The sequence below is a fragment of the Crocuta crocuta genome, unplaced genomic scaffold (genome assembly GCF_008692635.1).
Source record: "Crocuta crocuta isolate KB4526 unplaced genomic scaffold, BGI_CrCroc_1.0 scaffold209, whole genome shotgun sequence".
NCBI lineage: Eukaryota > Metazoa > Chordata > Mammalia > Carnivora > Hyaenidae > Crocuta > Crocuta crocuta.
Window position 1 is genome coordinate 2,611,016 of NW_027551566.1, and position 26,207 is coordinate 2,637,222.

Genomic DNA, 26,207 nt, shown 5'->3' on the forward strand with positions numbered 1-26,207 from the left:
ATCAAAAAGCACCAATACCAAGTGTAGATCAGGAAAATAGAGCATCGGAACTCTCATATGCTGTTGGTGGAAGTGTGAATGAATATGAGGATGGGAAAATTCTTGGGCACCATTTACTGGTGTTGAATATTTAACCATCCTACAACCCAACAATTCCACTCCTATATTCCTGAGGCATGTCACCAGAAATCATGCACAAGAATGTGTAGCAGTATTATTCAAAATAGGCCCAAACTGGAAACAACTCAAATATCTATCAACAGCAGAATTGATAAACCAATTGTGTTGGGTTTGCATAATGGAATACTATACAACACATCGAACAAAAGAAGTTAGGGTTAAAAGAGCACATGCTGTATAATTCTAGTTTATGAAGTTCAAAAACAGACAAAACTAATCTATGGCAACAGAAGTTAAAAGAGTGGTTATCCTCAGGTGCATAGCACTTGGGGGTGCTGAGAATGTTCTGTTTCTTGATCTGGGTGACCCTATGTGGTATGTTTACCACTGAAAATTCATCTAGCTGTGTTCTTATTTGTGTACTTTTTCTTAATCATGTTTTATTTCAGTGGAAAGGTTTTTTGATAAAGCAACTCTAAGTGAAAATGGGTTGCTCCAGATGGCCACAGAGCAGCTACTATGGTCACTATTGTTGGGAGAGTTAATGCAGTGGAACACTGGGCATCTCTTCCCCACCCTGTAAGCCACTGATCTTCTCTTCTGACCTTGTGTTCAAACATCAGTCAAGTGGAAAAAGTGAAGGGTTTTATCAGGGACAGGCAGTCTGAGCCTCTTGTGGTTTTGGTATTAATGCCACTGCATAGTGCTGGGAAGCTCAGAACTTCCCAGGGGACATAGCCCCTTCCAGAAGAAGTCAGTGGTGGTGATCAACTGCTACACTATAGTATTGGGGAGAGCTGGCCAAGGAATTTTTTAGTTCTGTGCGTTTGGTTCTGGGATGGGGTGGGATGGGGGTTAGGAGTAGAGTTTCAAGACCCAGTGATCCCCAGTGATCTACTTAGTCTGGAGTGTACTAGCAAGGTGACAATACGAGTGAGGGAGGGAAAGGAGAGAAAGAGAGAAAACAAAGGCAACAGAAGCAGCCTTCAATGACCTGATTCAGCTAGGACTCTCAGCATCCTGCAAAACCAGCCTGAACCTTATCTCATGAAGTTGCTTTGTTTGATCCCCTTACTCTACCTGATGACAAAGGAAACTTTAGAGACTTATCTTACCCTAGAGGTGATGGGTCCAGATGGCAATAAGGGTGGGGCACTGGCCTACATCAGGCCTGCTGTGCTTGCCCTAACTGAAAAGGAACTATGAAATCATGGGAGAGGGAAAGGAAAGTACAAAGCCTTTATTTCCTCAGACTCTGGTCTTTGGGAGTGATGAAGTGGAGAGAAAGAGGGAATAAGAAATAGCATTTAGAGTGCAGAGACAAGAAATCCTTGATCTCTTTCCTGGCTTCCTAGCTTCTTTTTTGGTAAAATGCTAGTAAAGGGCATGAAGTTGATTTAATCAGATGCACCGCTATTAGCAGACATATACAACAGCCCATAGCCAGAAGTGATGGAGGAAGCATGGCTGGCATGTAGCAGGAAAGTGCTTTAGTCCCTCTGCTTAGCTAGGGAGCAAGCATAAGGCTCATCACGCATTTTCAACTTCATATTTTTTTATGCACCAGCTGGGGTCCCCTAACTTCTTTATAGGGTAATGTCTTATTTCTGCAAGAGGCTTCTGATACTTTAATACCTTTAGAATATCCAAAGGGCTGGCATCTTTCATTCATTAATTCATTCAAATATTTACTCAGTGTATGCTACATGCCGGACACTATTCTAAGGCACTGAAAAAAAAAAAAATGAACACAGACCAAACCTCTACTCTCTCAATGAGCCTCCCTCCTCATGTTGGGAGGCACAATTTAAGGAAGTGGACATATATGTCAAATCTGTACAAGTTCTATGAATAAAAATAAAGTCAAATAAGGTGACAGAAGAAATGAGGGTCCAAAGGTGAAGGCTTCCTGGAGGAAGGGCACTCCAGGCAGAGGGAACAGTAAGTGCAAAGTCCAGGAGGTAGGAGTCTTCTAGGCAAGGAGCTGGTGTATCTGAAGCAGAGGGATGAAGAGGGCAGAGGTTGTAAGAGAAGATGTTAAGGGGATGTTAGAAGTCAGAGTCTGGAGCATCTCAAAAGACATGGTGATGATTTGGGTTTTAAGTGAAAAATACTGTGGGTACCTGGGTGGCTCAATCGGTTAAGCGTCTGACTCTTGGTTTCTGCTCAGGTCATGTTTCACGGTTGGTGAGTTCAAGTCCTGCATTGGGCTCTGCACTCATAGAGCAGAGCCTGCTTAGGATTTTCTCTTTCATCTCTCTCCCTCTGTCTCTGCCCCTCCTGCGTGCTCTTTCTCTCTTTCAAAAATAAATAAACAAACATAGTTTAAATGAAAAATACTGAAGGACTTTGAACGGAAGTGACATGACTTGGATTTAGGTTGACAAAAGTCAGATCCTTTTCTATGCTGCTTAGAAAACAGCCCAGGGAAGGCAGGACAGGTGAAAGCAGAGATGCTGGGCAGGTGTGTCCTGCAACGGTGCTGAGAACAAGTAGTCCAATTGGGATTCTTAGAGGTATAGAGCTGCCAGGGATTGGAGATGGATAGGAGCAGAGATATGAGAGACAGACAGGCATGAGGGATGGCTCTGAGGTCCAAGCATCTGCAGCCATGGTCACTAGGATGGGGAAGATCAGGAAGGAAGCAGATCTGTGAAACAAAACCAAGGGCTCAATGTTGATCTTTGTGAGTCTGAGATGCCAGAAGTTGGGCTGAGTGGACAGCTGGATACAAATATTTGGATTCAAAAGAAGACCAACCAATAAGTAGGGAATCATCAATATATTCAGGGCATCAAAGCTACAAAACTGAATAGGATTAACTATGAAATTACACTCGAGATCTCTTTTAATAATCAATATATTGTGTTTACTTGATGCCAACATGGTACCAAGTCCTTTATAGCTATTAACTCACTTAATCTTTCCAGCCACCCTGAGATCAATCTCTATTATTATCCTCATTTCATTGATGTGCACACCAAGGCACAGAGACTTTTTTTTTTTAAAAATGTTTTAATGTTTATTTGTTCTTGCAAGATAGACAGAACATGAGTAGGAGAGGGGCAGAGAGAGAGGGAGACACAGAATCTGAAGCAGACTCCAGGCTCTGAGCTGTCAGCACAGAGCCTGATGCAGGGCTCAAACTCACAAAACATGAGATTATGACTGAGCTGAAGTAAGACACTTAACTGACTGAGCCATCCAGGCGCCCCAAGGTGCAGAGACTTTTAAGCATCTTGCTCAAGGTTAGTGGGAAACAGAAGGGAGTGGGGAGGAGAAGAGAGTCTGAAGGCTTGAGTTCTGGGTGCTCTCAAGTTAGGAAGTGAGGGAGATGAAGAGAAACCAGCTAGGAGACCAGAAGCAGCAACAGGAGATGTAAGAGGAAACTAGAGATTATGGTGTCCCCAAAGCCAAGTCAAGCAAGTGTCCCTGGAAGGGAAGGTAGATCAAGTGTGTTGAATGATGCTGATAGATCAAAAGGTGAGAACTGACCACTGAATAGGAAAATGACATCATTAGTTTCACTAATTTGGTTTTGAAATTAACTTACTCTCATTTTGAATGCAGGCAATAAATCCCAGTGGTTCCCACAATAGGTGAGACTCTGTCACCAATAGAAACCCCAAACATTTTCACTGCTGGTACATAAGTACTATTTCTTCTCATCTTTGTTTCCAGGTGAAAGTAGTTCCTAGACCTTGCTATTTATTTATTTATTTTTAATTTTTTAATGTTTATTTATTTTTAAAAGAGACAGAGCACGAAAAGGGGAGTGGCAAAGAGAGAGGGAGATACAGAATCCAAAGCAGGCTCCAGGCTCTGAGCTGTCAACACAGAGCCCAATGGAGGACTTGTACCCATGAACCATGAGATCATGACCTAAAGTGAAGTTGGACACTTAACTGACTGAGCCATCCAGGTGTCCCATAGACCTTGTTACTTAATGTTTTAATAAAGAAGTACCTGTGTTATGAAATCATGCATTTTAAGAATTCTGATCATTCTACTATAATAGAATTGTTTTCCCTATGTCATCCTATATATTTTATTTTATGCATTTAAAATATGATTCTGAGAAGGGGATCCATGACACACAAAAAGGTTAAAGATTTCAAGCTCACCTCAATATTAACCACAAAGGAACAACCAAAAGCCAACACAGGTAGAGGAATAGCATTCCTCACCTACAGTACCAGCTTGGCACTTGGCCATCCAACAAACTAAGGAACCATAGACATTTCATGGCAACTATGTCTGGAGTAGCTGAGGCTATTATCACAGCTCATATTCACCAAGGATGCCACAGAGGAAGGTGACTTCAATGTATCTATGTAGCCACCAGAATGTGCCCAGTCAAGGCCCTGGGGGTGGGGGGTGATGATTCTTCTTTCTACAGGGTTTTTACTTGAGATAAGATCCTCTTTGCCCTACCTCTCTGATATCTGGCCACCCTGACATCATCTGAGAAAATAGAGGAACTAACAGCAAAGTTACCACTCCACGCTTCTACAAAATCCGGGAGAGACCCCAGCACAACAGCCACAGCCTCATTAGTCTGGCTTTTTTCCAGATGGCATAGGTCTTGAGTTAGTAGAATGAGGGCCATACCGGAGGTTTACCTCGTAGGGAAGTTAAGACATTCAATGAGCTGGCAGCTGTGACATACTTAGAACAGTGGCTGGCACATGGCAAACACCATAGGCATTGTTCACTAAAGACAATCTTGCTTTTTCTCTTTCTTTCCCACTAAAAAAAGTACCAAGTTAAAATGCCTCTGAAATTTTGCAAATTCAGTGCTAACCAACACAGCACTCAAGAGTGACATTAATCTGAAAAACAACTTTTGTGGAATGCTTACAGTCATTCTCAAACTTGAAAAGAAAAAGATAGAGACATTAAAGAGTAAATAGCAGCCCAGCTCTCCCATCCCAATACCTACTGCAGTCAGACATCAAAATTCTGATGGCTGCTGACATGATTCTCATGTCTTCTAGCAAACCTATCATCCCTGTGCCTTACACACCAAGGAGGGCTGGTTTTTACCACTGGTGTCTGTCATCTACAGGGCTTGGGACTATCTTGCAGTACAGTGTTTTCTGGATGTAGAAGAAATCAGCCCCTCAAGCTCTCTTCTTTGCCCTTCTGTCACCAACCTGGACTCCCACTTTAATTTTAACTCAATAATGCAAAGAATAAAGAGAAATCTCCTCAGTAAAGTTCCACGAGTTGGGCACTATTCTGCCTGTGAGGTGGAGAGTCTTTAATCAAAAACCACTATGCATTTGTTTAGTTTATGGGGGGAAAAATTAGCCATTGAAGTTAAGGGAAATCATGGAATGCCAGGGCACTGCCACAAGTAGCTTGGGGACCATCTGGTTTACCCCCATCATTTTGTAGAGAAGGGAAGGAAATGGAAGCCGTGCAGCATTTTCACAGCTACAAGGGAATACAGTTCCTCCAGAGACACAAGAGAGTTAAAGCACTCCCTTCCAGCTGTAAAATGCCTCTTTGCAAATTGCTTGCTCTCTCTGAAGGCTATGGCAGGGAACAAGTTGGGCTGGTTTGAAACTTGCCTGGGCAACCAGCACCACCTGGTTCACCTGCTGTTGCAGGATTCCTTCCTGTCTCATGACTTGTAAGCAAAACCTACTCCGGGAATCTCACCCCTACACTACACCAGGCTGCCTCAACCCATTTCCTGGGAAAGAGAAGAAACCTAATAATGAGTCTGGCCTCCAAGGTACCAAGTGTCTGTGTCATTTCATAGTGATTATATTCTGTTACCTTTGCTAGCAATGAATTATAGCATCCAAGAGCTAAGATGAGGTTTTAGTGACCTCCTCCAACCTGCCACCCCAACCCTGGCCTCTGTACTCCAATTCTCCTGATAAAGACCACTCCCTTACAACTTACTCAGATCAGGTGCAATAGTGCACAACACAACACGCCTAACCAGCATAGCAAATTGCTCCCCTTTTCCTTAATCATTTACAACCACATCCACACTCCAATACACTGGGTCACATTTTTAGGTTAATGGATATGGGAAGTGCTGGGGTTTTTTTCTGACCTGAGAACGCAAAATGAGTCCATCCTCTTTAGGGCTCCCCTTTAAACCTTCTGGAGACTGACACGGGCTACACTGAATTCTATTTTGCACGCGTTGGATCCTGCTGCGTTATTGTTTCCATCACTGTGAGTAAGCGGATACCGCAGCTAGAACTTTAGGTTTCCGGGTTCTGGTGCCAGCAGGCATCGAGAGGTTGTAAAGTTCAAGTGCCTTCAAAGTGATTAAAATAAACAGACAACTGGTTCTTAGGCCACTCCCACCTCTTACAGAGAGCTTCATCTGGAGAGGCCACCACACTCCTAGCTCCCAAACTTCTGAGAAGCCCAGATGGCAGTCCTCGTAGCCGCTAGGGTTGGCTTAGCCCCCATCTGACGCCCGGCACCTGATCGTCTCAGTCACCTGTGGGCTTCGCTGGGTTCCAGGCCATTTTCCAGGCTGACATCTGTCTGCACCATCTCCTGTTTCAGTTCTCCGATCTCCGAGGCGATTGTGTCAATGAGCTATTCAAAGACAAAAATAGTGTGACGTCAGACAGTTGGAAGAGGCGTGCCCAGAGCCTAGGGAGCTTCAGCCACTTCAATAGGAGCACAGAGAAAACCACCTTTTTTTTTTTTTTTTTTAAATCCTGGCTGTGTGAATTTTCTCTAGCCAGAGGAAAAAAATGAAGAGGGTGGGAGCAGATTTTTCTAAAAAAAAAAAGAGGAAGAACTTAGGTTTCGGTACAGCCCTAAGAAAAAGGATATGACACCCAGTTTGGTTTCTCAACATGAATACAAAAAGGAATAAACAAATCCTGGTAAAATCAGGGTTCCACATTCATTTTGTCAAAGTCAAAACTCAAGAGGAATTCTCTGCATTAAAATTTATATAATCATGGTTCTGATTACAGAAATAAGCATATTTAAAGGACCTTAATTTCCAGACATTAAGCTTATTATTCATCCTATTCTTTGCTTTTTATTTATTCTTCTAAATAAAGAAGGAAGAAGGAAGAGAGAGCACTGCATGGGGTGTGCAGTGGGGTAATGGAGAGGGAAAAACACCTTCTTCTTGCAGAAGACTTATGTGGGCTTATATCCTCTACCCACACACCTGGGAAGAGGTTCCAGCTGATCCTGAAGGCTGGTCTAAACTCTCGAGGACACCTAATCAGCCATCTAACAGAATCCTTCTTGGTGCTAACTGGCACTCTATGTGTAGACCGGCTGTTCTCAAAGTGTGTCACTGCCCGCTTATTTTTTAAAACATATAGTTGTTTTTTATATAAACATTATGTCATAATATAATATATTTATCCTTGTTTTGAAATAAATATTTTTAAAAACTCTCCATTTTAGAGGAGGGCACTTGTGGGGATGAGCACTGAGTGTTATGTGGAAACTAATATGACAATAAACTATTTGTAAAAAAACAAACGAAAATAAATAAATAAAAATAAAAACTCTCCATTTTAATTCCTAATACAGCCAGTATCTGTAGATATAATCTACATGAACATAAGCTCTTTGGGGTCCTCCATAATTTTTAATAGTATAGTAAAGAGATTTAAGGACTGAAAGGTTTGACAATCACTGTTATAGCTGAAGGCAGGTATTGTCTTGCCTCAAGCAGTTTTTATCCCACCCAGACTCTGGGAAAAATTTCATTTGAGTTTATATGCTGTTCTAAAATGTTGACCTCATCTGTTCATTCATTAATTTAACAAGGCTTTATGGGCACCCACTTTATGCCAGGTGCTACAAGCACAGAGTAAAACCTTACTGTCAACCGACAGTTCTCATGGTGGAGCCCAAATCACAGCCCTGAGCACTAAGTGCCAGGATGAAAAAGGAACATGGTGATGCTGTAGACAGCAGCTAAGTGGCCACTTCTCTCGCTAGGGTGGGATGGTGAGGGTGGATCTTGAGGAAGTGATGAATCCCTGAATGACATGGGAGCCATGAAAAGACCAAAGGAGGACCTGTCCATACAGTGAAAGTCCCAGAGGCTGGGGGTGGGGGTGGGGTGTAAGTGGCAGGAGAGGCAGGCAGGGACCAGTTCTCATTAGCATTCTAGATCATGTGTCCATAAATTTCAGTTTTCTACACTAAGGACCATCAAAGAGCCTTAGGATGGAAAGACATTTTCTTCGTTTTATGTTCTAAAAAGACCACCTTGGCTGCTGGCTAGAGATGGTTTGTAAGGGCAAGAGAAGCAGCAAGACCAGTTTTGAGGCACTGCAGTGATCCAGCAAGAGTGACCCAGCTGGCTTAGACCAAGGTGGTGGCAGTGGAATTAGAAACAGGGGGGAAATCCAGGGACAATTTAACATAGCAGTTGATAGAAGTTGACGAACTTAATGTAGAAGTGGTAGGAAGAGAAGAATCAAGGACAACTTCAGTGTTTTTTGGCTTGAAGAATCAGACAGATTGCAGTGCCCTTGACTGACATGGGGGGTTAGGTTTGAGGAGGAAACTGAATTGGATCTAGGGTAGGTTAAACCTTATTTGATTTTCTTATTGGCCATCAAATAAATTTGGTAAGTGGCTTTTGACATTCAGTATTGAGATATTTACACATTTGGAAGTCATTGGCATATGTGTTAGCATTCTGAAGCCTGGTGACAGGGAGAGATTACCTGAGGGGAAAGTGGAGAGAGAGAAGGGGTCCCTGCAAATAGCTCTGCACACTTCCAATACTGGAAGGTCAGAAGAAGGGAGACCAGCAAAGTCCTCCATGCTTGATCCATCCCTATTGTGTGTTCCTGGGATGTAAGCTGTAGGTGAATATTCTAGAAGTACTGGGAACTTGGGAGAGAAAATGACCAGGAGATCTCTTTTACACATATCTCAGTGGCAAAAATTTTAAAGTCTGACAATCCCTGGGTGCCTGGGTGGCTCAGTCAATTAAGCGTCCAACTTCAGCTCAGGTAATGATCTCACAGTTTGTGGGCTCAAGCCCCATGTCGGGCTCTGTGCTGACAGCTCAGAGCCTGGAGCCTACTTCACATTCTGTATGTGTCTCTCTCTGCCCTTCACCCCCCTTACTCTCTTACTGTCTCTCATAAATAAGTAAATATTTAAAAAAATAAAAAATTAATAAAAGTTTGACAATCCCAAATATTTGAAAATGTGGGAAAACAGGAATTCCCCAAATGCTGCTAGAGGAGTGGGATTTGTAGAGCCACTTTGAAGAACAGTTTGGCAATGTTTTGTAGAGTCGAAGACAGCCAGATTCTTAGATATTTACTATAGAGAAATTCAAGCATGTGGGTGCAAGGAGACCTTTATAAAAATATTTGCTGCATCATTATTTGTAAGAATACCAAATTACAAGCATTTAAATGTCCATTAATAAGAGAATGGGTAGATTGAGGTATAGAATACTACGCAGCAGTTAATGTTAATGAACCAGAGCTATCGGTATCAACACATATATAAACATAAATGCTCAAAAACTTTTCATAAAAGCAAGAAGAAAAGTTGAAAAGGGTTATATCCAGTATATAAAAAAAACCATTCAAAACTGTACTGTAGTGTTTGTAAATACACACATAGACAGACTATCCCAATATGTAATATGGGGGTTATAATCTTAATTCTCTGGAGGAGAAATGGATGGAGATGTTCACAGGTCAGGGTCTCAACCACCTGTGAGATATTTTTCCTTCCTTCCTTCCTTCCTTCCTTCTTTCCTTCCTGTTTCTTTTTTTTTTTTTTCCAGAGAGAGTAAGCAGGGGAAAGGGGCAGAGGAAGAGAGGAAATCTTAATCAGTCTCCATGCTCAGCTTGGAGCCCAATGTGGGGCTGGATCCCACAACCCTGGGATCATGACCTAAGCTGAAATCAAGAGTCAGGTGCTCAATTGACTGAGCCACCCAGGTGCCTGGAGATTCTATTTCTTAAAATGAAATGGCAAAATGATAAGACTGACAGAGCTGAATGATATGTGTTTAGCAGGACGTATGATTTTCAGTATGTTTATTCATAATAAAAATTATTAGGAAAATAAAAAGGGTGGATGTGTATGAAAATGGAGGGAGATGGAAGGACAGATAAGATGGGAGTGAGTGGGGTGATGAAGGCAGTCTGAGTGTCTGTCCTGAAGCCCCTCAATCTGGGCTGGTCACCCTCCCCTTCTGGGCCATGGCTATGGTCCTGGGCAAGACAGCTACACACAGGAGGGTCACCCATGGCCTCAGGCAAACCTAGGAGGCAGAATTCCCATCCCCAGCAAGGAGGCAGGTCACTAGGCACAAACACCGTCTCCATCCTCAGTCACCTTCACAGCCACCATATTGATTTGAACATAGTAGTACCCTTCCCCAGGAGAGAAGCCCTTGATCTTCCTTTGCCAGACTTCCTCCTGATATTGGTCTTGCTGACACCTTTGGTAGCTCTTCACAGCCCTATTTGTCTGCCAGGGATGTGTGCAGACACCCGGGAAAGTAGCCATAGAGCCAAGTGGCTATTATTCAACGCAGTCAGAGAGGAAGACAGGACACCAGGACACCAGAACACCAGGTTTCAGAGCACGAAGTTAGAGACAGTGGTTCTACCCAAAGCACAGCATCTGTCTCATTTCCAGAAAATTTCAAGTTGTGAGAAAGTACCCAAACCCAAGACACAGACATCAACAAGCACTGGGCATCACAGAGTCTAACCTGATAAAGCCACGGCATTTCCTGTGTTTGTTATCTCCCCAGGGTAACAGAAAGGGTTGTGTGCTTGCATTCCCATGCAGGGTGAGAGGGGGCTGCTGTAAAAGACAAGAGAGAGGAAAGCAAGCAGGGGTTGGGTCTCTGGGTCCCCTCCTTCATTCTACTCAGAGACCCAGGGCACTCATATCTTCTTCACAATGAGCATTTGTGCATAACAAAGCACGGGAAGCCTGAACTATCCACCTGGGTGATTTTCATGCTAATTGGCACCCAGGCCAAGGAGAAGAATTTAGGAATGTCTAGCCAGGTTCTTTTCCTATGAGATCACACCCAGAGCTCTGCCTGGACGAGGCTGGGCCTATAGCATCCCTGTTTAGAGCAGGAGTCTACATTAATTTGTACCATTCTGTAATCACTCTGGTAATCTCATTTGAGGGGTCACACTTCAAGCAGCAGCTCTGTTCAGTTTCAAGGATGTCTAGTTATGGCAACTGCCTGGTAGTTTGGCAGCATGGATCAGTGGTAAGTGCACCAGCTGTGGGCTCAGAAAGACCTGCCTTTAAATTCCATCCTGCTCCCCGTTGACTATGTCCTGAACCCATCTGGGCACAGTTGGATCCCTGATGCTAAAGGCTTGTGCTACTAAGGGGAAGCTCTCTTGGAGAGTTAAAAAAAGACAATGAGATTAAAACATTTTGCACCGAGCACCTAAATGCTTCCCAGCTCTCAACCTATTTAAATTCTCTCTTTATATTAACTGTGAACATTGCCATGAAGTGGAGTGATACTAAAAAACACTTCAAATAGACATATATACCTCCTGGCCTGTAAAGAGGCCATTTCATTACCAGGGGCAGACCTGGATCTACAAAAGAGAAATGCTTGTGGAGTCCAATCTTCATTTGACAGCTGTCCAGAAGTCTCTAACCTCAAGATCTGCCCACTAGATGCCTGTTTTCCTCAACTGGGGACAGAATTCTTGATGCCATCCCTGCTCACCTGGGAGGCTGGGAGGGGGGGGGGGTGCGGAGGGAAAAGGGAGGGACTCCAAATCTTGTGTTCTTTCTTTTAGGGTTAGATAAAAGGAGAAAAAATCTCTTGAAGCTCAAGCAGAATTAAAAGGAGAAAGTGTTTATAGAGCAAGTTCTGATACAGAGCTCTTCAAATGGCAAGTCAACTCAGGAATGTTATCATGGTTTGAAAAGGGATGTGTTGCTAATATGGTGAAGACTTGAAACCTAGGGTGTGGGAAAAGTCAAGTGTTTAGCTCTCAGCTACGGAATTTCTATTCCCCTAGTGCATCAACTTGGCCTTGGGGTGTGATGGACCTTTACAGTACCATCAACCCTGTGGGATGAGACCTACCTCCATGTCATGAAAAACCACATGACCCAAACAATCCCTCTCCCGTCTATTTCTGCTGAGCTGGGGGAGACTCATGGTCTGGTAGGTACAACCCATGTTAGGGTTCCTTTATAGTAGTCTCGGGGGCACCTGGGTGGCTCAGTCAGTTGAGCGTCTGACTTCAGCTCAGGTCATGATCTCACAGTTCATGAGTTTGAGTCCCGCATCGGACTCTGTGCTGACAGCTCAGAGCCTGGAGCCTGCTTCAAATTCTGTATCTCTGTCTCCCTCTGCCCTTTCCCTGCTCATGCTCTATCTCTCTCTCTCCCTCAAAAGTAAATAAACATTAAAAAAAATTTTTTTAATGAAAAATAAATAAAGTAGTCTGGAAATGGGCTCCTTATCAATTTTCAGATGATCTTTGTCCCCAGGAACTGTCACTGTGAAAACAAACAAAATAATGAAGGCTTTTTCCTTCCATTTGCAGAGGAGTATCTAGAAAATGATGATGGAGCATCTCAAAACCCTGTCCTTTTGTTTTTGTTTTCTAAACTTTGTGTTAACATCTCTCAAGGGTGTTTGCATTTATATTTTTGAAATTTAATTATAATTAATTGCAGACATGATACATGAATAGAGTCCCATTGAAAAACATACATTATTGTAGTTAAATCTAAGCCCCACTGACCATCATCCATAATCCTTTTCACCTGCCCAGAGGTGAAAGTTCTTGAACGGTGTCATTCTGTGCTTTTTCTACCCAATGAAATTGTACTGATGTATCATCCTGTAGTTCCCTTACTTCACACAATGAAATGTGAGATTTATCCACATTGATGCATGAAGCCCTATTTTGTTCATTTTAAGTGGCAATGGTTTTCCACTCTCGGGATATGCCACATGGAGACATCCATAGGGATATGCTCTGTAGTCATTCTATTTTGACAGAGAACTAGGTCATTTCCAGTATTTTGTGGTCACAAGCAGTACTGTGTTAAACATCCTTGCGTGCAGTGTGAAATCTCACAGAAAATGCTGGGCTCCATTGATATAAGAAGTTCTGAGGTGGTGCCACATTGCTCTCCAGGTGGCTATGCCCCGCTATACTATCTCCACCATCTTTGAAAGTCTCTCCCTCACTTGTCAGTGTTTCATTTTATCAAGCATTAAGCTTTGGCCCATCTGATGAATAGAAGTGGTTTTTTATTGTCTCAATGTGCTTTGCTTGGATTATATGTTTGTTGTCCATTTGTATTTCCTCCTTTGAGGAATTGCCTGTTCATTTATCTGTTGCCCATCTTGGGATTTCTTGGTTTTACTTATTAAATTGTATGAGTTGTGGATACGCATCTCTTGTCTCAAATATTTAAAAGATTTTCTCTCATGTTGGGTTTTTTTTTTTTTTTTGGTCTTTTAATTTCCTTAAGCATTTAATGTTGATAGAATCAAAAGTTTTCAGTATGGGTCTTGTTTATTGACCCTAGTTTAGGAAGACTTTCAGTTTCCTCTATTTTCTGCTGAGACTTACACATAGTGTTTCCTCATACATTTACGTATAATGTATTTATTAGTAGGTCTTTCATTCATCTGGAGTATAATTTTATGTGTGGTATGAAATCAGGACAAGGAGAGGAGGGATAACTCTAATATGGCTCAAGCTAGGTTCCCTAAACCCCTATATCTTGCACTCTGGGATGGCTATATCTGCCCCAAGGCTATATCTGCCTGCCTTCTGCAGGCCAAGGAATGTACCAGAGGGCTGCCATTTAAAAATATGCCCAAAGGCTGGAGGTGGCCTATGAGGTAGGAGATAGAACTCTGCCCTTGATTGTTTTGTAATTCCAAATGGGGAGCAAATAAACTCAACAGCATTTTTGTAACCGTCCATCTTAGCCCTGCTAATTCAAAACATCCTCTAATGATAGCCAGAACCTTCCTGTTTACTAAAATACAACATTCACTATCTTTTTATTCCATTTTCTATTTTGCAGTTAAGAGAAAAAAAAAAACCTCCACACCACATACTTACGTAGAGAAAAAGGTAATAGGTAACCTGCCCCTATATGTTCTTCTGAGTAAAGTGAAATGAATGGTTTGATGTGTCAATAACTTTCTGTTTTTAGCTCAAAGTGGAAAAGAGTAGTGTCAAAAATAGAAATACTAGGCCTCAGAAGGAATCACTTGTGCAAACGCCCATGTCAGCAAACTAGGACTTAATGCCTAACCTAACTCTAGCTCCAGCCTCTCCCAGGAGTGGCATTTTCAACCAGTCTGCAATTTCCTAATCAACACTAGTAATATAAACTGCAGAACAGACCCCGGGCCCTTCCCCTAGAGGAAGGTGACCCAGCCTAAAACAAACCTTTCTTTTCTTTATGACTTCCTAGTCCTCACTCCCTTCCGCCTACGCAGGTCTTCCATTTTGTACTACTCCTCGGAGCTCCTTTCTTCTTGCTGGACAAGATGCTGCCCTATTCATGAATCATCGGGCAAATAGACGTTCAAGTTTACTCAATTGAATTGTGCTTCCTAAACAGCAGTATTTAGAGGAAACGAACCCAAGTGAATAGATCGAATTAAGAGAAGAATTTGGCTAAATGACCAACTTGGAATTCCTTTGGCTCTGCATCTTCAAGCAGTGTATCCTTGAGTTAACAATTTGACTTCTTAAATTTCCTCATCTGTAGACTGAGGATATTCTAAGACCTGCTCCTTGGAGCTGCTTAAAGGGTCCACTTAAGGTGGACACAGGCAAAGCCCACAGCAGATGTAAACTTTTAGTATTTGCTGGTGGGAAGCGTGCTTACTGATTTACATCACCCATCCATAACAAAAATGTCAGAGGCCTGGTTCAGAGGGTGCTAGAAATGTGGGGTGGGATTAAGGTAGCAGGATGTGTTGGCTAATTATATCTGTTGGGGGACACTGGTCCTTGTTCAATGCTCATGAGAGAGACTTCCACACACTATGTCCCTATAGGGACGTAAGTTCCATGAGGCTTTTTGGGGCTTAGCAGGCATGAGTGTTCTTAAAGTGGATAGAAACATTTGAAATCAGGGGATTCCCAGGAAATTCAGGACCTGGTGCCCTCTGTGTGCATCAGTACCTTTTGAGTACACTCCAAGACGTTGATGGACCGGGACTTCATAGCTCTTAGCTTCTTGGACCTTCCTCAGATCCAAAAAACCCCTGTAAACATCAGGCAGCACAATGGCCTCCCCTGAGACCAGTCCTTCCATCAGAGGGTGCCTCTAATGCTTCCCAAGAGTGGTCCGGAGAAGGGAACACAGCCATACATAATCAGCCCCAAGGTCCTTGTCAAAGCACAGCTTTCAGGTAGCCAGAACCAGCTTTGTCTGGTGCACAGAGACCCAGAAGTTCTCTCAGAGTCAATCTTTGGCCAATGCCAAAATGGGTACTAAGGTATAAATGCCTCAGCTCCTTTTCCTCTGGTGGAAACAACTCAGGAGCAAGATCTACACTGTCCCCAAGTTCCCTTTAAGATGGAGCCAAAGGATCTTCAGGGGACTTTGCTTGAAACTGGACTCTTGTCTAACCTCCTTCCCTGCCCCACTATGGTTTCTCTTGAGAGCACTTCCTGATAAGCCACTTCCATAAAAATCTTTAGCTCTGGGCCCATTTCCGTGGAACCTGACTTAAGACAGTCCCCAACCTTCACTCTTGGCTCCTTTCTTTCATCATTTGAGGTTGATGGTCCTGCCTGTGGGTTATTTCTAGAGCCAGAGGCTCTCTCAAATGCCCAGACCTGAATATAAACTCCACAGAGTAGGAACCACGTCTTTTTACTCACTGCTATATCTTCGGGGCTCAGGCCAGTCCCTGGCACACATGAATTGTTGAATGAACAAGTGCACTTCCTCCTCTGCCTTCCTCTTGGTAACTTCCCTGTTCATTTTCCTCCTAGAACGGGGCTAAATCAGGACACGGAGGGGGTGGAGCTCCAATCAGTCCATGCTCAGCTGGACATGCTGGGGAAGTGACTGCCATGGTGGTAGCCAATAAAAGGCACTGCTCAAGATTTATCAACTATTTACCACCAACAACCCTTCATGGAGTTGCACATCCAGAACACACAGTTAGGTTGTCATGGAGCAGAAGCTATTGACTTTAAAACACAGTCCCTCTAATGACTAAGTTGTAAACTGCTTCTACTAAAAAGTAAGAGAGGTCCACATTGGCTCTACCTTGACAGAAAATCAACAGTAAGTATGCACAGGCCACGAAGGCCTGGAAAGATTGTGATGGTTATGTGCTGATCGTTTCATGCAACTTCTAGAAAGCTGTGCCCAGCGTTTATTGAGTTTTGTTTCTCACTAGATTTAAAATGATTCTACAAACACTGATACAACTTCAAATTTAGCATATCCTTGGGGGAAAGAAGGTTTTTCAGATACACACGGTGTCTATAGTTCATATATGAAATGTGGAAACAACTTATGTGGCTGCATCTTGAAATAGTCATTCTGCTGAGGTCCTAATTTACTTGGTCAGTTGTCTGAGGCCAGTATTATGTTAAGTTATTCAATGACCTCAGAAATCACACATTATCACCACATTTCTACTGTGGCTTTGAGTTTTAAGGGTAAGTAACAATCTAAATGGTAGAAGGGCCACAAAGAATAGAGTTCTTTCTGAGAGCTGGCACTGATATCTTCTGCAGCCCTGGTTAGTTTCAGTGTTTGTGCTTTAAATCTGATTTTGCATTTGTTTCTTGATATTTTTAAGAAATGTTTATAAAGTATGTATTAAGCATCAGGCTCTGGGTCTGTAATAGGGAAGAAAAACACAAACAGTGAGCTCCATCAAATTTTAGATACTATTAATTATAAGGCACACTCTTATTTTATATGCCATCAAGAAAAAAAAGAGCTACCAACTAAAAGTATAGCACACCACTGACTATAGGATACAAATGATTTCAGAGATGATAAATTTTGGAAATCAGTCTGTCTTATAATTGAAATGCACTGATCTATGTCTTCATGGAGCTCAAGTTGGGGAGGTCAAGAAGCCTGAGGTTATTGGTAGCTTGTTTTGTTATCTGGTCAGTGACAAACCTGCTGCATAGGGACTAACATCCTGGAGTTTGTAAAATGAGGACTGGTGAGATGACCAGCAGGCATTCAGCCCTCCTGGGCTCCACCTGGCTCCCTCTCCAGGTATGACGGCTCTCTTGGAAAGCATTCTACATTGACCACGACCAGAAGCCTGACAAGAGCAGATTCCTGCACCCTGAGTAGGTACTTTGGCCCCAGGTCCCTGGAAAACATGAAACCTGAAGCCCACTGCCATGGGAAATATGCGCTCAGACTTGAATATGGTGCCCTTCTGGCCTTTGAGCATTCAGAGGAACTCCAAGGCCAATGGAGCTTTGGGTAGATTCACCACAGGATCAACCTTGTCCATCCATAGATCAGTTCCGCCACAAGAGGTTTGTTCCTACAGTTAAAACTATGCAAAGCTTGAGGCCAAAAGAATTCCCTTTCAAAGTCGTAGTTGAGCACTGTATACCAAGCCTACCTAAGGGTCACCTGGAATGTCATTTTGTTTGACTCTTTTCCTTTGATTAAAGCCCAGACTCTGTAAAGTCAGATGCAGAACATTGGAAGACTGGTAAATGGCAAATGATATTTGTTTGGCAGAAAAGATTAAAAAAAAAGGTTTTCATTTTATTGCCCTGGATGTCATTAGCCACTTTCATATTAGGTTGAGCCATATGAAACTGCAATTGTTTGAAAGTCAAAACATTGTTGAATACTAGCAGTATCAAGTTTATATCTAACCTTGCAAAGTTAGACACACAAAGCTGGCTAACAGTGGGTGTTATCGTTGGTTCAACATGGGATTCTTTTGACTGGTGACTATTAACCAGTCTCTGCCATCCACAATTGGCTTTAACATCCTGTTGCTTTTCTTTTTAATGAGTGAAATCAATCTTTGACACTCACTCAGTAAGTACTTGTATGAGAATTGTGATTTTCATTTTTGAAAATTATCTCTGAAGGTTAGGGTCATCCATTCGAAGACACTTGCCAACTGTGGGTCCCAGGACTTGTGTGTGTATATGTTTGGCATACATACTTGTGTATGTATGTTGGGCAGGGGGTCCTTAACCTCTCTGGACTTCAGTTTTTTCAAGCATTAAATAGATCAATGGATTTCTAACCTCTTTGGCTCCAACTCTTGTTGATCCCTAGCTGTCCTTCTGTGCCTTTCAGAATGCAGTGGCATGAATGTTGTTGTCACATTCACTTCCCTTTTTACCACCTCCAGCTTCCTACTTAGCTTTACTGGGCTTTCTACAAGCACTGGAGGAGAAAGAATGACTCACTCTTTCTGGAAGCCAAGCTGAATGTATATCATCAATTTATATATGAAAACTATTGAATTCAGCACTTTTAATTCTAGGAACTGCCCTAAAGAAATAATCAGATATACATCAAAGAAAGTTCTTGGCAGCATTGTTTATAATAGTGAACAAGAACTAAGTGTCTAACAACAGTGGACTGGTTAAAATATGGTACAGTAATATACTGGAATACTATACAGTCATTGAAATAGTGATTCTGTTACTATTAAAACACAGAGAACAAATTGATGGTTGTCAGAGGGGAGGTGGGCAGGGAGATGGGTGGGACAGGGGAAGAGGGTTTAGAGGTACAACTTCCAGTTGTAAAATAAAGAGGTCCTGAACATAAAAGCACAGCATAGGGAACATAATCAATAATATTTAATAATGTGGTATATGGAGGGATGGTAGCTACCACTTATTGTGGTGGGCACTGAATACTGTATAGAATTCTCAAATCACTATGCTGTACACCTGAAATAACGTAACATTGCATGTCAACTATATCTCAGTAATAAATTTTAAAATGGTAAACCTGTTATATATTTATTGATATGTACAACGTATGTCAATATAATATTAATTTAGTGATAAATTAGTGGAAGAAAAGATGCAAAATGGCATGTATTCTCTCAGCCTATTTATGCAATGTATTTATCTGTGGACTTATGTACTATAAAGGATAAATAACAAAATTCTGGATGCCTTTGCATGTAGATAGTGACAGGGCCCATTTCCAGATGGAGCATTTAGTAGTGGTAAAATATAGGTAATCTTTTCTTCCTTCTTTGCATTTAAAAATTTTCCTGCAATAAGCATTTTTTTCCATAGGAAATATAGCTATCTTCATTCTGGGAAAAATAGAAGGAAGAGCAATTTGATGGGTAGAATTCATATGGAGCCTAGAATTAACAGCACAGCGATTAGACAAGTTTTCCTTTTTCTTTAATTTTTTAAACTTTTTTAATTTTTGAGAGAGAGAGAGAGACAGAGTGTAAGCATGGAGGGACACAGAGAGAGGCAGACAAAGAATCTGAAGCAGACTTCAGGCTCCAAGCTGTCAGCACAGAGCCCGATGTGGGGCGGGCTTGAACCCACCAACCATGAGATCATGGCCTGAGCCAGAGTTGGACGCTTAACTGACTGAACTACCCAGGCGCCCCATGTTTTCTTGAGAGCACATGGACTCTGTGATATACTACTCTGCCAACAGGTGCTGACATTTGCCAAACCTAAGTGCCTGCGATGTATCACCTGGTTGGTGCAAACCTTGATAAAACAAAGGAAATAAGATGACCTGCCATTTGCCATGGCAGAGCTGTGGAATGAGGTTCCTCGCTCCCTAAAGACAGGACCTTGCCAAGTACAAGTGGCACCTCACCTATGCAGTGCATCTTTTTTTCACAATTCTGCTCAGCTACATGCCAGGCACTGATCTCAATATGGAACAGAAAGCATTCTTCATTCTAAACCATCCACTATGTATAGGGAAGTGTTCTCACTTTTTTTTTCTAGTTATAAAAAATGGAGTAAGCTCTGAACTGTAATTTTCCTAGGCACCACTGCTTCTATTGAACCCACTCAGGTGCCTGGCAAGTTCAAATACACGAGTTGGGGGATGTGTTCAAATTAGCATTTCCCCAAATGTTTTTTGCCCAACACCAGCAGTATAAGATGTGAGCAGGCGGGATTTCCAAACAGGGTTACTGCCTCGGTAACACTGGAAACATTCTATGACACTGAAATAAACATTCACTCAAACAAGGTCATTGTGGGCTCCTCAGAACCTTTAAGATGCTGGTGTGTGGGGTGGGTCCACAGGACAACAACAGGGTGTGCAAGATTCCACTACTGCCCTACAACTCTTCACTGATGACCATTTCGGCCAAGCGGCATTCTGCAGAAACTCAAAGAAGTGCTGACCCAAAGGGATACTGATATGGCCTCTGGGGGACAATAACTACTGCATGTAGAATCTCCGTCTTAATTAAAAAAACAAAACAAAACCAAGAAAAACCCACCAAATATGAATGGAGTACAGATTCAAAGGAAACGATCTAAAGGGGAAGCATGAATCTACAACTTGCAACATGAAAGCGAGAATTTTGAAACAGACCATTAAAACCTTATTTTCTGTAAATTGAGTATGATAATGTCCTCCGAGTGCATATATTTAGTTTAGGGAAGGAAGAAGGCAGAAGGATTATGAAAAGGGAATTTGGATTTTAAGAAAATGTGAACGTCGGTCATTTCAGTCTTGCGAAGATGGTTAGTAACTCCGAGAGGATGAATCACTGAGGCTTCGAAACTTGTTAAAATGCAAAAGGTTTGCTTCTGATCAGGAACCAAATCTCTGATGCACGGAGTCTGCAGAGGCGCACTGACCTCACAACTTCAGTTAGTATATTCATAATATGTGTAGCAGGTGTGGATAGTGTCCTGCCTGTAACCTGTGGAGGCCACCTCTCCCATAGGCTGTGATGGCTTTCTACTACAAGCACCTAGAAGTCTCTCCCCAAGCCTTGTGGATGCTCAGAAGAGCTCAGAGGAGGGTGAGACCAGGTGCATAATTACCCCAGTTTCTCCCCGTTGGAAGGACAACATGGACACTCACTACTCAGTCTCCCAGGACCAAGAAGCTGCCTTTCCTACTTTGTCTCACTCCCCTACTCTCTTCCCCCGTGATCACCTACCAAATAGACTACTAGCATTCACTTCCTGTCTCTGAATCTGCTACTGGGGAACTGAACCAATGTTTTTCTTTTTTGCTATAAATTCAGAGCAAGACCTCTCAGGCTATCTCCTCCATCTCAAGCATCTAGGTGCCTTCACCACCCCTTATAGCCTTTGCTCCTCCCTACTGTTCCCAGGTAATGAGTATATGGGGAATTCTTGGAGTATTCTCACAACTCTGCTTTGGTTTAGGTCATGCTACCAGAATTGGGCACAGTGTTCCAGTGCTAGCCTAGCATCATCTCCTCTACACACACACACACACACACACACACACACACACACACACACACACAGTGATAGACACTTACAACTCTCTTACTATCATTAGGAATAAAACTAACAGAATAATATCCACTAGACTAGTGTTTCTTAAACTGGAATGTGCCCACGTATCACCTGGGGAGCTTGTTAAAACGCAGGTTCTGACTCCTGGGTCTGGGGTAGGGCCTGACATTCTGCATTTCTAACAAATTCCTCTGCTGATTGACAGCCCACATGTGGAGCAAGGTTCTAGTGGCTTGTGAGAGCCCAGAGGACAGGACCAATGCTTTTGATGTCAGTATATTCAGTATCTTATCCAACTTACTCTTGCAATTGTTTTATTAATAATTCAGTTCACTAACTTAATTCAGCTGCCCAGCTGCAGACAAGACAACAACAACTTTTTAATGCAACTTCGCAAAGAAAAATCTTTCTCATGGTGGGAAATGCATATTGTGACACCAGTGATGTCAATGCACAGTATGGGTAGGTAGGTAAGTAAATCTGGAATGAGAGTCACTGTCAACTCATTTATTCAGGACTGATCCTTTTAGGGTACTGGGCTAAATGGAAACCAGAGGTGTAAGACATTGTCTCTGTCCCAGAAAAGGCTTACAATGTGATCGGGAAGGTAAGACAGAGATAAGTAACAAGTAACACGTGTCTGGTGAGTGGTCACAGACAGTAATAATACTGACAACTTGTATTTGCTCGGCATAAATCACCTGGCTTTCAGTAAAGCCCTTTGTATTACTAAATAGGTAGCACTGATGTCTATGGCCAGACTTATTTTGGGTCCAGTTAATGAGCGTTTGAGGATGAGGAAGACTTTTGGAGTTAAGTCTGGAAATTCAGAATCTGCTTTTAATGTTTGGCTTAATTTAATCATCAAGACACAATGAGTGGATGCTCTGTAAAGAGTGCCAGGGGCCATGAGCATCTGCAGGGTGAGGAAGTAAGAGCCAAAGAGAGACCCCTGCGGGTCCTTTGATCAACGCCACCGCCAGCCCATGTCACCCACCCCATGGCTGTTGCTGGCTGCACATCCATGCACTGGGCTCATGTCCTGAGAATTGTCTATTCTAATGGCCAAGGGACTGATGTTTTTGATATCATATTTAAACTGCCATTTAGAATGAGTATCAAATAGGCTGACTTTGTGAGAATTCATCAAGTTGGATACTGATGAGAGCCCCTTCTGTATGTATGTTACACTTTAACCAAAAGTTAAACATATAGTAATAAAATGGTGCCATTTGAAGATTCAACAATCATGACCTCTGAAATCCATAAATGAACCTGGGTTGGATCTAGAATGAGCGGGAAAAAATTATGTAAGGTTATAACTGGGGCGATTATAACATTGAATGAAGGTGGACTGTGGGCTGTAGCAGTGTCATAGCCATGTTCAATTTCTTGGTTTAGGTCATTTACTGTGAATACGTAAGAGAATATCCTTGCTCCTAGGAAATACACACAGAAGGGTTTAAATGGGTGCGATATCTCCATTGCATTCTCAAATATATAAGAAAATATATGTGATTGCATATAAAGAGGTAAAATTTATATATTTCTGGAATAGTTAATACACAATTGCTTATGTATGTGTGTATGAAGAAATAAAGAGGGCAATCAGGCAAATGGGGCAAAATGTAAACAACTAAGGAATCTGGAAACTGAGGCAATGGGTATAGATTATTACTCGTGCAACTTTTTTGGAAATTTAAAATTATATAGTACTTATATACATGAAAGTATGTAATATGAGGAATCGCTCATGCTACTATTCTTGCAACTTTTCTATAAAGTATATCAATAACCTCCCTCCTCTGCCCGCAGCCCCAAGGGGGAAAAATTAGAATGATGCACACAAGATTGAAAAGCCAGCTGCCAGGAAGCACTTCCCTAATTTCTGTCAGCACATTTCCAAAGCTCACTATCACATTCTTACTGTTGGGAAATCTCTGCTTTGGAAAGCTCAGTAAGCTATGTTCCTTGTCCTCAGAATCTGTGTCGATGTGCCCTTGGAACACAAGCCAGAGGAAGCGCTGGCAGAGGCAGGCAGCACCTCTTCCCACCCAAGGCTGCTGGGCTGTGACGCCTGGCTGAGCCGTGGCAGCTGAGCATGCCAGCCACATCCGGCGGAGCCCCCAGCACAGCTAGTGCTCAGTGGCCAACTGTGGGCTATAGCAGGTCCGCTCACACCTTCAGTCCCTTGGCCATCAGAATAGACAATTCTCAGGACATGAGCCCAGTGCATGGATGTGCAGCCAGCAACAGCCATGGGGCAGGTGACATGGGCTGGCGGTGGCGTTGATCAAAGGACTGAGTGTGAGTAAGGGAAGGGGAGAGAGAGAGGGAGAGCTCACAGCACAGAGCCTGACTTGGGGCTCAATCTCACCAACCATGAGATCATGACCTAAGCTGAAATCAAGAGTCCAACACTTAACCAACTGAGCCACCCAGGTGCCCCACCATAAGAGAGTCTTAGAGAACAAACTGAGGGTTGATGGGGAGAAGTGAGTGGGGGCCGGGGGATGGCCTAGATGGGTGATGGGTATTAAGGAGGGCACTTGTTATGATGAGCACTGGGTGTGGTATATAAGTGATGAATCACTGAATTCTTTCCTGAAACCAAATATTGCACTGTATGTTAACTAACTTGAATTTAAATAAAAATTTGAAAAGAAAAATAAAGTAAAAAGAAAGAAATACACTTTGTTAGCTTTAGCCAGTGACAGCTATCACATGACCAGTGGTCCTCCCTGCAGCAAGTAGTATCCCTCATATCATTTAATCCTCACATCGTCCTGGTGCAACAGGCAGGGACTTTTAGTGATCCCATTTTACAGATGAAGAAATTGAAGCTCTGAGAGTTTTTCTCATGTCAAGCAGCTGGTAATGGTTGCAGGAGGGATTGTAGCTGGGATTCTCAGACTTACAAACCCATTACCTTTCCCCCACTCTTTTTTTTTTAAGTTTTTGTTTTAATCACTGGGTGCTCATCATAGTAAGTACATTCCTTAATCCTCTTCACCTATTTCCCCCATCTCCCCACTCACCTCCCTCTGGTCTGTTTCTTTTTCTTTCTTTTCTCTCTTTCCTTTCTTTCTTTTCTTTCTTTCTTTCTTTCTTTCTTTCTTTCTTTCTTTCTTTCTTTCTTTCTTTCTTTCTTTCTCCTTCCTTCTTTCCTTCCTTCCTTCCTTCCTTTTTTTAATGTAAGCTCTACACCCAATGTGGGGCTCAAACTGATGATCCTGAGATCAAGAGTAGCATACTGTCCTGACTGAGCCAGCCATGTGTCTCAAGAGTCTGTCTCTTGGTTTGTCCCTCTCTCTTTTTCCCCATTTGTTCATTTGGTTTTGTTTCTTACATTCCATATATGAGTGAAACCATGCAGTTATGTGGCTTTCTCTGACTTATATCTCTTAGCATAATATACTCTAGCTCCATCCATGCTTATGCAAATGGCAAGATTTTATTCTTTTTGTGGCTGAGTAATATTCCATTGTGTATATATACAATATATATACATATATATGTATATATACCACATCTTCTTTAACCACTCATCAATCAAAGGACACTGGGCTGCTCCCATATCTTGACTATTGTAAGTAATGCTACTATAAATACCCAGTAGTGCAATTGCTGGATCATGAAACAATTCTATTTTTAACTTTTTAAGGAACCTCCATACTCTTTTCTACAGTGGCTGCAACAGTTTGCAATCCTATCAACAATGCAAGAGGGCTCCTTTCTCTCCACATCCTCACCAACACCCCTTGTTTCTTGTGTTTTTGATTTTAGCCTCTCTGAAACATGTAAGGTTATGTATCATTGTAGTTTTGATTTGCATTTTGGGGGCACATATCTTTGATACACTAAAGGTAAAATTGGGCTTTATTACATCTGAAAAGGTTGACATGTGCATCCCTGGAAAGCCCCTGCTAGCTGTACCCAGGATGAACTTAGCAGCTTTCTCTCAGACCCTGGGCTTCTCCTAGAACCCACCCCCTCCACTGAGCTCAGCATTCCTGTATCTCTGTATCCTCTTTACTCCTGGGCACTTCCTTCCCTCTGCAGATAAGTGAAGTCTGAGGCTGTTCTTAGTGTCCAGCTGAAGGCTTGACCGGAAGCCAGGGCTAACGGCTGATAGGGAGCTCTTCCTGGTGAGGGCACAGGAAAACTCCTTGCTGAAAAGAAGCTCTGATGGTCATTCCAATGTGTATGTCAGATGCTAGCAGTCCCTGGTGACCTCTGGACACACTCAGCTATGTTTTTTCCAGTCTGCTTTACCTGGGTCTCTCCTGTCTTTGTAGTTAAAATAGTTTCAACATTTAAACATAAAGTGTATTTCATGCAAAAATCAGGAGATTTACACAAAAACCCAAGTTTTGAAGTTCAAAGGTTTTTAGCTTCTTGGAAATTAGAAATACTGTGTTATCCTGGTGATGTTGCCTTCTTCCATATAGGGGCATCTAGTTAGCTCTTAATTTCAGTTCAGGTCATGATCTCATGGTTTCTGAGTCTGAGCCCCATATGGGCTCTGTGTCAACAACACAGAGCCTGCTTGGGATTTTCTCTCTTTCTCTCTCTCTCTTCCCCCCTCTCTCTCTCTCAAAATAAATTTAAAAAAATTAAATGGGATATCTGCTCTTCAGT

At 42.4% G+C, this 26,207-nt stretch overlaps 1 protein-coding gene across 3 annotated transcripts in view; it reads right to left on the reverse strand.

Annotated features, from left to right (window-relative positions):
* RIN2 (Ras and Rab interactor 2) overlaps positions 1–26,207 on the reverse strand; it is a 109,596-nt gene that overhangs the window by 58,362 nt on the left and 25,027 nt on the right. Inside the window, exon 3 of one of the 3 annotated variants that reach the window (XM_077750143.1) lies at positions 6,593–6,693. In XM_077750143.1, coding sequence (XP_077606269.1) covers positions 6,593–6,693 — 101 coding nt within the window. Of the gene's footprint in view, positions 1–6,193; positions 6,694–26,207 lie in introns of those variants that run through there. The other 2 variants (XM_077750146.1, XM_077750144.1) reach the window with 2 other exon arrangements.